The sequence below is a fragment of the Rhinatrema bivittatum genome, chromosome 3, assembly GCF_901001135.1.
Source record: "Rhinatrema bivittatum chromosome 3, aRhiBiv1.1, whole genome shotgun sequence".
Lineage (NCBI taxonomy): Eukaryota > Metazoa > Chordata > Amphibia > Gymnophiona > Rhinatrematidae > Rhinatrema > Rhinatrema bivittatum.
Window position 1 is genome coordinate 305525474 of NC_042617.1, and position 13057 is coordinate 305538530.

At 47.3% G+C, this 13057-nt stretch overlaps 1 protein-coding gene across 2 annotated transcripts in view; it reads left to right on the forward strand.

Annotated features, from left to right (window-relative positions):
- TESPA1 (thymocyte expressed, positive selection associated 1) overlaps nt 1-13057 on the forward strand; it is a 145073-nt gene that overhangs the window by 95475 nt on the left and 36541 nt on the right. For both annotated transcript variants that reach the window (XM_029595120.1, XM_029595121.1), the window contains exon 11: nt 11776-11984. In XM_029595120.1, coding sequence (XP_029450980.1) covers nt 11776-11984 — 209 coding nt within the window. The remainder of the gene's footprint in view (nt 1-11775; nt 11985-13057) is intronic.

Below are 13057 nucleotides of genomic sequence, written 5' to 3' on the forward strand. Positions count from 1 at the left end.
AAGCTAAGCTTGGAGCGCTCCCCTTTAAGGGCAAGCTACTTTTTGAGGAAGATTTGGAACAGCTGATAAAGCAGCTCAGAGATAATAAGGTGCACAATCTCCTGGGGGACAAGCTAAAAGAGCCAAAAGGTTTTCTACTGGTTCAGTCTCGGTTTTGCGGCCAAAGGTGTTTCCATCAGAGCAGAGCTCCGGTTGCAGTCCAGAGGCAGATCTCGGGGAGGTTGCAGTTTTGATCCCAATCCTTTCATGGATGCAAAGCAAACCAGGATGGCTCTAGTGGAGTCAAATCCATGCAATGAGTGGCGGCTGGCCCAATCCTCAGTTCCTGTCATCGGGGGTCGGTTAACACTTTTTTACAAGAAGTGGGTCAAGATTATGTCGGACCAGCTCGTTCTAAGCGTGATAGGACAAGGTTATGCGTTTAGAATTTGCTCGACCACTAAGAAACCTATTTAGGGTATCTCCTTCCATTTCTCCGTCAAAGAAACTCATCGTTCAGCAGACCATTCAGAGGCTGAGTTTGCTGAGGGCTATTATTCCCATCCCCAAGAAATAGCAGGGGATGGGATGTTATTCCATTTATTTTGTGGTGCCGAAGAAGGAAGGAACCTTTTACCCAATACTGGATTTAAAATAGGTGAATGTGGCTCTCAGGGTCCCCCGGTTTTGGATGGAGACTCTCAGTTCTGTCATAGTGGCAGTGTGAAGCGGGAGTTCTTGGCATTGCTGGATGTAATGGAAGCGTATCTACACATTGGGATCCACCAAGATCATCATAAGTACCTCAGATTCATGATCCTCAGCCATTTTCGGTTTTGCACTCTTCCGTTCGGTCTAGCTACTGCTCCAAGAATTTTCACCAAGGTCATGGTGGTGGTAGCAGCGGCCCTCAGAAAAGAGGGGGTGTTGGTTCACCCATATCTGGATGATTGACTCATTCGAGCGAAGTCAGAGAACCTTTGCAAGACAGGTGGTGGAGATGGTCCTGCACCGCCTGAGATCCCTGGGCTGGGTTGTGAACCTGGCCAAGAGCCACCTTTCTCCTTCTCAGGTTCTAGAGATCTTAGGCACCTGCTTCGATACCAGTGTGGGCAACATCTTTCTAAAGGAGGACCATATTGTAAAGCTGCAAGCACAAGTTTGGAACCTGTTGGACATACGAGTGCCCAGGGTCTGGGATTTTTTGCAGGTCCTTGGTTCCATGGCCTCAACCTTGGAGCTGGTCCCGTGGGTGTTTGCGCATATGAGACCTCTACAAAAGCATTGCTATCGCACTGGAATCCACTGTCGGAACAGTTTCATCTTTCGCTGCCACTTACAGACGTTGCCAGGTCCAGTCTTTGGTGGTGGCTTGGCTGGGCCCATCTGGAGCATGGGTTGACCCTCAAAGTGCCTCAATGGATGGAGGTGACTACCAACGCTAGTCTCTCTGGCAGAGGGGCTGTGTGTCAGGCCCAGTCGGTGCAGGGCTTATGGTCAGTGGAGGAAGCGACTTGGTCCAACAATCGGTTGGAGACCAGAGTGGTGCCGTTGGCTCTGGAGAGGTTTCTTCCCCTGCTGCGCAATCGGAGTCCTGTCAGACAATGCGATGATGGTGGCCTACATCAACCATCAGGGGGATACCAAGAGTCGACCGGTGTCTCTAGAAGCAGAGATGCTGATGTCCTGGGCAGAGCAGTATTTGACGTTGTTAGCTGCTTCGCACATAGCGGAGTCTGACAATTTGCAAGCGGACTTTCTCAGCTGGCAGCATCTGGATCCCGGGGAATGGGAGTTGTTGAGCAACGCAATGGGCCCTCATCTCTTGCAGATGGGGCAGGCCTCACATGGATCTTATGGCTACTTGGAGGAATGCCAAGATCCCATATTTTTACAGTCACAGAAGAGAACTTGGAGCAGAGGGGGTCGATGACCTGGTAATTGTTTGGCCACATGACGTTCTGCTCTGTGTCTTTCCTTCCTGGAATCTGGTGGGCAAGATTGTCAGGAGGATAGAGGTCCACCCAGGAAAGGTGATCCTCATGGCTCCAGAGTGGTCACGCCACCCTTGGTTTGCGGATCTGGTCAATCTAGCAGTAGACAGGCCCCTGAGACTCAGTCATCTGCCAAATCTCCTGCATCAGGGCCCTATATTTTTCGATCAATTGGATCGCTTTTGTCTAGTGACTTGGCTTTTGAAAGGAGGCAATTAAGGAAGAAAGTCTATCCAGAGAATGTTATTTCTACTCTGCTGCAGGCTCATAAGACCTCTACTTCCTAGGCATATATCCGGGTATGGAGAGTCTTCAAGTTTTGGTGTATGGAGCAAGGAGTTGATCCTTGCCGAGCATCGGTGGCAGATAATCTGACTTTTTTGCAGAATGGCCTTGCAAAAGGTTTGTCCTTTAGTTCCCCAAGGGTGCAGTTGTTAACCTTGGGCTGCTTGCAGGGCAAGATTCATGGTTTCTGTTTGGCCATGCATCCAGATGTGGTATATTTCCTACAAGGAGCGAAGCATTTGCACCCCCTGTTCGCCAGGTGTGTCCTTCTTGGAGCCTTAACTTGGGCCTCAAGGGCATAAAGAAAAATAAAAGAATAAACTTCTTTTATTCTGTTCTATGTAAACCGCTAAATGTAGCGAAAGTTACTGTTCCTTGTAAACCGGGGTATATGTATATTATACAGGAACCTCCGGTATATAAATTATATTAAATAAATAAATGTATGAGGCACCGATTGAGCCTCTTAAGAGGGCCACCATAAAAAATCTGACTTTGAAGGTGGTTTTTTTTTTTTGTTGCAATTTGTTCAGCTACAAGGGTGTCTGAGCTTCAAACTCTTTCATGCAAGGAACCCTTTTTTGCGAATTTCGGATTCTGGAATCTCTCTGAGGACGGTTTTGTCTTTTCTGCTGAAAATAATTTCAGCATTCCACTTAAGTCAGTCCATGAAGCTTCTGGCCTTTACAAATCTAAAGATTGATTCGCCTCATGCAAAGGAGTTCAGGTGCCTGGATGTTAGAAGGGCCTTGTTACGGTATTTATAGAGGTCACCAATAGTTTCCGGTTGTCGGATCATCTTTTTGTGCTATGGAGTGGTGCAAAAAAGGATCAAAAGGCATCAAAGGCCACAATAGCGTGTTGGTTGAAAGAGGCTATCAGTTTTGCATATATTTGTCGTGGTCGTCCTGTCCCGGATGGGTTAAGGGCTCATTCTTCCTGTTCATAGGCAGCCTCCTGGCCTGAGTGCCAACTGGTTTTGCAGCAAGAGATGTGCAGGGCAGCTACTTGGAAGTCATTGCATACCTTTGCCAGACACTACCATTTGGACGTCCAGGCTCCAGACATTGACAATTTTAGCAGAAGTGTTCTTCGAACTGGACTCTCGCAGTTTCACCCAGGGTAGGGAAGCTTTGGTACATCCCAGGTGTCTGGACTGATCTGGGTATGTCTAGGGAAAGGAAAATTGGTTCTTACCTGCTAATTTTCATTCCTGTAGTACCACAGATCAGTCCAGAGTCCCGCCCGGTGGGGGAGAGGAGATTTTTTTCTGGAGATTCCGCTTGATCTGTATTTTTTGATTTTCTGAAGAATGGCATAGATTTCTCAATAATAATAATAAAAAAAAAGGTTCTCTAGATTTAATAACAAATTTCCCTTGTCCTCTGCTCATTCTGGGGGAAGTTAATCAGTTTTTTAAAAGTTTTTGGTCATACATTTCTGCTTGGGTAGTGATAAAACTGAGGAGATGCAGGTGGTACACTGGGTTTTAAGACAGTGCCTGAGAAATGTTATCTATCTCCATCTAATGGAAGGGAGGTAAAACCTAGGAGTCTGGACTGATCTGTGGTACTACAGGAATGAAAATTGGCAAGTAAGAACCAATTTTCCTTTAAAAGCTGTATATGGCACCATTGTCCAAGGCCAGCTTGATGGCAAAAAAACTCTCTGACCCCAATAGCATAGTTCCTCTCTGTCAGGAACGTCTTAGAAAAAAAAGCACAAGGTAGTAGCTTACCCCTGGAGGCTACCTGTGAGAGAACAGTCCCCACACCCACTGAAGATGCGTCGACTTCTAAGAAGAAGAGCCAGATGGTATGTGGTCTCTGACATATTGATGTGGAGAGGAAGATTGATTGCAAGAGGGTGAAGCATGGATCATCTTGGGCAGCCAGTCCCTAGTGTTGACTCCCTTCTTAGTTAGGGCAGTAATGGAAGCAGTAAGGGTGAAGTAGTGATAGATACATTGTTGGTAGTAATTGGCAAAGCTTAGAAAGCACTGGATGACCTTGAGACCCACTGGCTGAGGCCAGTCCTTGATGGCTGAGAACTTGGAAGGTTCCATCTGGCGATCTTGTGCTGATATAATATATTGCAGGAAAGGAAGCTTCGACTGTTCAAAGACACACTTCTCTAATTTGGCATAAAGGCCATTCTCCCTTAGTCGACGAAGCACCATCCTCACCTGAGATCAGTGCACATACAAATAAGGTTAGAAGATCAGAATATCTTCCAGGTATACAATGACACAAGTATATAAAAGGTCCCTAAATATGTTCTGGAACACAGCCAAGGCATTACATAAACCTAAAAGCATTACCAAGTATTCGTAAGGGCCAACACAGATTTTGAAGGCAGTCTTCCATTTGTCCCCTTCTCGGATGCAGATGAGGTTATACACCCCATGGAGGTCTAGCTTAGTGAAGACGAAAGCTCCCTGAAGCCGATCGAAAGGCTCAAATGTGAAAGAAAGGGATACTTATTTTTGATGGTGATGGCATTTAACCTTCTATAGTCAATACAAGGTCATAAGGAATCATCCTTCTTGCCCACAAAAAAGAATCCTTCTCCAGCAGGGGAGGTGGAGGGTCGATTGAAGCCTCTGTCTAAATTCTCCTGAATTTATTCCAACATGGCCTCCATCTCAGGGATAGATGATGGTTAGATCCTGCCCCATGGTGGAATTTGCTGGGTATTAAATCAATGGTGAAGTCGTAAGAAAGGTGATGCAGCAGGGTCTCTGCCTGTTTCCTACTGAATACATCAGCGAACAATATGTATTGCTTAGGTAGCCCTGGGACATCCAGGAGATCTACGGAGCAGAGAGACACAGGCATAGGAAGAGATTGTATGTAGGTCTAGAAGCAGGAGTACCCAAGAGAAGATGTCCCCTTTTCACCAGTCTACAACTGGGCAATGCTGTTGTAACCAGAGCAAACCCAGTAAAACAGATTAAGGGACTTCTGAAGCATAAACAAAAAGAGGTGCTCTTCATGAATGACTCCCACTCTCAAGGTGATAGCTTCTGTGGCACAATATATAGCACCTGGTAGGGGTTCTCAATAAACCAAGGAGATAAGGAGCGGGCTAGCCCAGCAACACCAGGGGAATACTGTACTGTCGTACAAGACTCTCATCTATGAAATTGTTGGCAGCTCTGGAGTCCAGAAAGGATTCAGTGAATAATTTCTTGCCTTTGCGGTTTATCTGGACCTGCGCTGCGGACCACTACCATATCATCTCTAAGTGAGGAACCCTCATTGGTGTAACCCGTGCTGCGGACCATTACCGTATCATCTCTACTGAGGAGCCTCATCGGTGTGTCCCACTCTGTGGACCATTGCCGTATCTTCACCTCAGAGGTATTCCCCTTGGTTATACCCCACTGCACAGACTCTGTGACTTTCTCCTGAACTCCCCGCTTCACAGTCAGTGCCTTTCTCATTCTATTCCACAGCTGTGTCTAATGTCTGCTGAGACCTCGCCTCCCGATGGTAAGGCTCACAGGGCAACTCCCTGTGGGCGGTACCATCTCTCACATCGGCCCAGGGTCCACATACCTACCAGAGTCCACATACCTACAAATCCTAACAGATTGCCAAGTCCATGGACCCTGCACAGTTCTCGGCGATTCAGGCCATCCCTGGCCTGGCCCAGCAAATTACAGAGCAGCAAAAGGTATTAGAGACTTTGGCTAACACCATAAATCAACTGAGAAATTGGCTGGACTCTGTCCGAATGCCTATCAAGCCAAGCCATACTTCACATGCATCACCGTTCCGGCCTCCAATGTCCTTGCCAGCACCTCCTCTTTCACAGGTGACCCCTTGTTGTGTAGGGCTTCTTGAACCAGTGCAGCATGCACTTTTCTTTACAACCTACATACTTCCCCGAAGTAGTTTCCAAAACTATGTACATCTTGTCCCTCCTGGACGGAAAAGCCTTGGCCTGGGCATCACCCCTTTGGGAGCGAACGGATCCGATCCTTAATGACTTGCAGGGCTTCCTCACCCTATTTTGCTCCGTATTTGATGACCCTGGCCGCAAGATCATCGCCGGATCTATGCTCCTGCATCTGCAACAAGGTGCCAGGTCTCTGACCGATTATGTCATCGAGTTTAGGACTCTCTCCTTGGAATTACACTGGGACCTGGCTGCATCAAGGACGAATTAGCAGCATGAGAACTCCCTGAGTCATTGGATTCTCTCATTGACCTCGCCGGTCACATTGATCACCATCTGCATAAGCGATTGCACGAGGCTAGGGGATCCAAGATGATGTCTTCAGGTGTTCCACGCATTCACCCAACACCATCCACCCAGACCATTCCTACACCAAGCACCGAGGAAGAGGAACTGATGCAAATGGGTCACAGCCATCTATCCGCAAAGGAGAAGCATTGTTGGCAAAGATCAGGTTTTTGCATGTATTGTGGCCAACCAGGTCATGCGGTACCCTCCTGTCCACTCTGTCCGGGAAACTCTCAGGCCTAGGATCTGCCTGACTGCACCCTCTCCTCCGCTGACACTGCCTGTCTCAATTAACTCGGATGCTCTGGAATTTCACACCCTGACACTGGTGGACTCCGGGGCCAGTAGAAATTTTATACTCAGGCAACTCGTGGAACACCTTGGGATCCCCACTGTCCAGACACTACGCCATTGCTACTTTCTTCTATTCATGGCGAACCGTTACCAGATGAAGTTACCTTCTCCATGGTCCCCATTCAACTTCGTACCGGGTCACTGCACACGGAGACCATTTCCTTCTTGATACTTGGCAAGGCTATACACCCTGTGGTTCTTGGACTGCCATGGTTACAACTGCACACACCACAATTCGACTGGAGCACTTTACAATTGTCCCACTGGGGTAATTCCTGCCATGGAAAGTGCTTGGAGGTTGTGTCCCTGATGCCTTGCCTAGCTACTACAACATCCATTCCGGGTCTTCCGCTGCATTACTCCTCCTTTAAAGATGTGTTCTCCAAGAAAGCCGCGGACACTTTTCTACCTCACCGCTCATTTGATTGCACTATAAACTTATTACCCAACACTGAGCCTCCCCAAGGAAGGTTCTATCCACTTTCTCTGACTGAGACAAAGGCCATGTCTGAATATATACAAGAGAATTTGGTGAGAGGCTTTATTCGGCCTTCTAAATCGCCCACTGGTGCTGGGTTCTTTTTTGTGGGGAAAAAAGGACAGCTCCTTCCCGCCGTGCATAGATTACCGTGGCTTAAATGAGATTACCCAGAAGGATCGCTACCCCTTACCATTAATCTCTGAACTTTTTGATAGCCTCCAAGGAACCAAAATATTTACCAAATTGAACCTCAGAGGAGCGTATAATTTGGTCAGGATACACCTGGGCGTCGAATAGAAAACCGCATTTAACACCCGCGATGGCCATTTTGAATATTTGGTAATGCTGTTCGGCCTCTGCAAAGCCCCGGCAGTATTTCAGAATATGATGAATAACATCTTCAGAGACATGCTCTACAGTTGTGTCGTGGTTTATCTGGACTACATCCTGGTTTTTTCACAAGACCTTCAGAGCCACCACTTGGACGTCACCAACGTTCTACAATGCTTAAGGGATAACCAGTTATATGCCAAACTGGAGAAATGCTCCTTTCACCAGGAGTCTGTCCCTTTCCTGGGCTATGTGGTCTCAAGCCAGGAGTTCCAGATGGCTCTACAAAAGACTGAGTATTCGGGATTGGCCTCAACCAACGGGTCTTAAGGCGCTTCGAAGATTCCTTGGTTTTACTAACCTCTATAGGTCGTTCATCCACCATTATTCAACACTGACCACCCCACTAACAACTATGACTCGAAAGGGAGCCAATCCCTCCCAGTTGTCAACTGAAGCCGTGACCACCTTCCACAAACTCAAGGAGGCGTTCCTATGAGAACCATGCCTATGTCACCCAGATCCCCGACGACCCTTCATCGTCAAAGTGGACGCTTCAGATATCAGTGTGGGTGCAGTCCTCAGCCAACATTCAGCCAATCACACCTTGCACCCATGCTCGTTCTTCTCCCGACGCTTCTCTCCGGTGGAGCATAATTATGGAATTGGGGATAAGGAATTACTGGCAATTAAACTGGCCTTTGAGGAGTGGCACCCCTGGCTCGAGGGAGTGCAGCACCAAATCACGGTCTACACTGACCACAAAAACCTCGAGTACTTACATCAATGCTCAACGCCTTAGTCACAGGCAGGTCCGCTGGTCTCTCTTTTTTACCTGGTTCAATTTCCTCTTGCGATACTGGCCAGCCAATAAGAACACCCGAGCCGATGCACTCTCCCGTTTGTTCACCACGGAAGATGTTCCAGATGTTCCACGGCAAATCATCGATCCAACGAGAGCTCTCCTCTCCACCACACACACAGTGCCATCTGGGAAGACGGTGGTTCTCCAACCACTCAGAAGGAAAATCCTCCACTGGGCACATGATTCCTTGCTTGCTGGCCACCCCAGACAAGCTAGAATTCTTTCCAATCTTCAGAACATAAGAACATAAGAAATTGCCATGCTGGGTCAGACCAAGGGTCCATCAAGCCCAGCATCCTGTTTCCAACAGAGGCCAAAACCAGGCCACAAGAACCTGGCAATTACCCAAACACTAAGAAGAACCCACGCTACTAATGCAATAGCAGTGGCTATTCCCTAAGTATAATTGATTAATAGCCATTAATGGACTTCTCCTCCAAGAACTTATCCAAACCTTTTTTGAACCCAGCTACACTAACTGCACTAACCACATCCTCTGGCAACAAATTCCAGAGCTTTATTGTGCGTTGAGTGAAAAAGAATTTTCTCCGATTAGTCTTAAATGTGCTACTTGCTAACTTCATGGAATGCCCCCTAGTCCTTCTATTATTTGAAAGTGTAAATAACCAAGTCACATCTACTCGTTCAAGACCTCTCATGATCTTAAAGACCTCTATCATATCCCCCCTTAGCCGTCTCTTCTCCAAGCTGAACAGCCCTAACCTCTTCAGCCTTTCCTCATAGGGGAGCTGTTCCATCCCCTTTATCATTTTGGTTGCCCTTCTCTGTACCTTCTCCATCGCAACTATATCTTTTTTGAGATGCGGCGACCAGAATTGTACACAGTATTCAAGGTGCGGTCTCACCATGGAGCGATACAGAGGCATTATGACATTTTCCGTTCTATTAACCATTCCCTTCCTAATAATTCCTAACATTCTATTTGCTTTTTTGACTGCTGCAGCACACTGAGCCTACGATTTTAAAGTATTATCCACTATGATGCCTAGATCTTTTTCCTGTGTGGTAGCTCCTAATATGGAACCTAACATTGTGTAACTACAGCAAGGGTTATTTTTCCCTATATGCAACACCTTGCACATGTCCACATTAAATTTCATCTGCCATTTGGATGCCCAATCTTCCAGTCTTGCAAGGTCCTCCTGTAATGTATCACAGTCTACTGGTGGCCAGCCATGAAAAAAGACACTCAAGCATATGTAGAATCATGTCCCACTTGCGCTCGTCAGAAGCCGCCGGCAGGCCACCCATGGGGGCTCCTTCAACCTCTTCCTACACCTAGTGAGCCATGGACACATATAGCCACAGATTTCATTGTGGATTTACCCCCATCCAGTGGCAACAACACTATTTGGGTCACTGTGGACCACTTTTCGAAGATGTCTCACTTCGTGGCGTTACCTGGTCTGCCTTTGGCCCCGGAGTTAGCAAAATTGTTCATTCGCCACATCTTTAGCCTCCATAGACTCCCGAGACATATACTCTCTGATCAAGTAGTTCAATTTATGGCGAAATTATGGAGATCATTATGCAAAAAATTTGACATATCCTTGGACCTCACATCAGCCTACCAATCGAAGGCCAATGGACAGACTGAGAGGACGAACTGTAACCTAAAGCAATTTCTCCGGGCATATGTGAACTCTCGGCAAAATGACTGGTCCGACTTACTACCCTGGGCCGAGTTTGCCTTAAACTCCCACCAGTCTGCTTCTACTGGATCTTTGCCTTTCCAAATAGTATACGGACGCCAGCCTCTGCCTCCTCTTCCAGTAACCCTGTCTGTGTCGTCTCCGGCGGCACAGGCTTCTGCACAATAGTTACACCAACTTTGGGAACACAGCAAACAACTTCTACAGCAAGCTGGTCAGAAAGCAAAGAGGTTCTACGACGCCCATCATCGGGCAGCTCCTCAGTTGAACCCCGGAGACAAAATGTGGCTTAGCACCCACTTTATTCGTTTGAAACTGCCCTCAGCTTGTTTCGCTCCCAGATACATTGGACCTTTCCCATACTCCGTCAGCTGGGCCTGGTCAGTTATAGCTTTCATCTACCCACATCACTCAAGATCTATAACACCTTCCACATCTCGCTATTAAAGCCGCTCATCCTGTAGGAATTCTCTAAGAAACTGGATGACATCATCCTTCCAGGACATTTAAGCCAGCTGGCCCTGCCTACCTACAACTTGGCAAAGAGTTCTGAATGCTGAATCCGCTTCATTCACTATGGACTTCCCATTCCAGTTACTGCTACTTTGGCGTGAGACGCTCTGGGTACCCGCTCCACGGGGGACCCTTCTTCATCTCTGGCTATCCGCTCCTCGGAGGTCCTTTGCCTTGGACTACTATTTGCCCCGTTCTCCGGGGCGTCTCCTGGAGCCTTTGCTACTGTGAGTACCTCCACTCTACGGACCACTACCCTACCATTTCTAGTGTGGAATCCTCATTGGTGTACCCCGCTCTGCTGACCACTACCATGTCATTTCTGAGGAACCCTCATCAGTGTATTCTGCGCTGCGGACCACTACCATGTCATCTCTTCTGAGGACCCCTCGCTGGCGTGCCCTGCTCCACGGATCACTACCGTATCATCTCTACTGAGGAGCCTCATCGGTGTACCCCGCTCTGCGAACCATTGCCGTATCTTCACTACAGAGGTATTCCCCTTGGGTATACCCCACCGCATAGACTCTGTGACTTCCTCCCCGCTTCACAGGCAGAGCCTTTCTCATTCTCTAATAAAGACTCTATTCCACAGCTGTGTCTGATGTCCGCTGAGACCTTGCCGCCCGACAGTGAGGCTCACAGGGCTCCTCCCTGTGGGCAGTACCATCTCTCACCTCAGCCCAGGGTCCACATACCTACAAATCCTAACAGTATTATGTGTACGTACTATGCATGGTTTTAAACTGTGATAGTTTATTTATATACTGATATTCAATGAAAATAACTTTTAACTTGACTACCAGTTGGCAGTATAACAGAAAACAAGAATCGTTATGCAGAATAAAAGCATAAACAACAGCATTAGCAACAAAAACAGAATAGACCGCTATGTAAGCAGGTCACTGTGAAATCAGGACAACAGAAAACAAACATAAAAATACCTGTGGCAACAGGACAGCAACCAGGCAGGCTGAGTGAACCAAATAGTTCTTATCGTTGATATTTACTAAATTACTATTCTTTTCTTTCCCCTTGCTTTCTTCATAGTATCTCTGAGGTCTTGGAGATGTGTCAGGAAGATGCAGAGAACATCCTCTATAATTTGGGCTTTGCCTGTGAGGAACCTGAAGTCACGGCCAAGATACCCACACGTTTTTTTCAGACTCCTTCCCAGGTGAAAGGCATCAATTTCCGAGTGTTTTTGGAAGCTCAGATCCGACGGATAGAGATGGAGGATCCTTGCCTGACATTAGCAAGTGGGTATGATATTGGCCTAGCATCCTAAGGGGATTAGAAAGACTCCTTCTCTCTTCTCCCCAAGGTTCATTTTGCCCTTAATAATGTTCATTCTCTATTATCCTCCTTCAAGCAGCAATGGCTCCCTGATCCTCCCATCCCCAACCAACTCTGCAACATCATTCAGTGTTCGGCGTGAATACAATTTTCATTCGTTTCCTGTAATGTATTTAGGCTGTACTGATGGTGCAGAAATAACTTGGTAGTAGTGTTAGCATGACCTGGCACTAATGCTGTGTTAATTAATGATACAGTAGGTGGAATGCAAGTATGTAGCAAACCAACAGCTTATATACCTGTTCCAAACACTAAATTCACCAGTGTCATGTCAGTGCTGGCACAGCATGGAGTCAGCACTGATTCGGTGTTAAATAAATGTACCAGGAATATGTTGGTTTTGATAAAAGCACATATCAGCCCTGGTTGTTTTCACCATCATCTCTTCCTCTTCCCCCATATCAACCTACAATGGGGTAAATATTCAAAGCTGGCTGTGTAACTAACTTACAGGCCGATACAGTAAGGACGCGTAAGAAACAGTACGGCAGTGCTGGGCGCCCGCTCGTTTGCCGCGCACATATTTTGGTTCACATACCGCTCGATTCAGTATTCAAATGAGACGCAAATCCAAGCGGCGTCCAAAGCGCGTCAATGAAGCGGTAGGCGCTCGCAATCCATTTTACTGTACAGAGCGGTATGCAGTGCCTATACAGTATCCAGGGTGCGCTGGTACCTGTCCTTTGAAATGTCATTACAAATGTCATTTGAAATGTCATTCCACCAGGTAAGTGGATGGTTCTTTTCTACAGACACCGCTGTCTTGAGCGCCCGGCCGGACGTCCAGTCCACGACCTTGGACGTCCGGCTGGGCCCTCAAGGCAGCGGTGCCTCCGATCATGGACGCCTGGATGTATTCGCCTGATAAAGAGGTCCTCGGGCTGTGGCTGATTACAGGTGGGAAGGCCACACTAGCCGCCCTGGTTCATCAAAAAAACATTTCCCCTCGAGCGTTACCTGGTCGGCTACTCTAGTC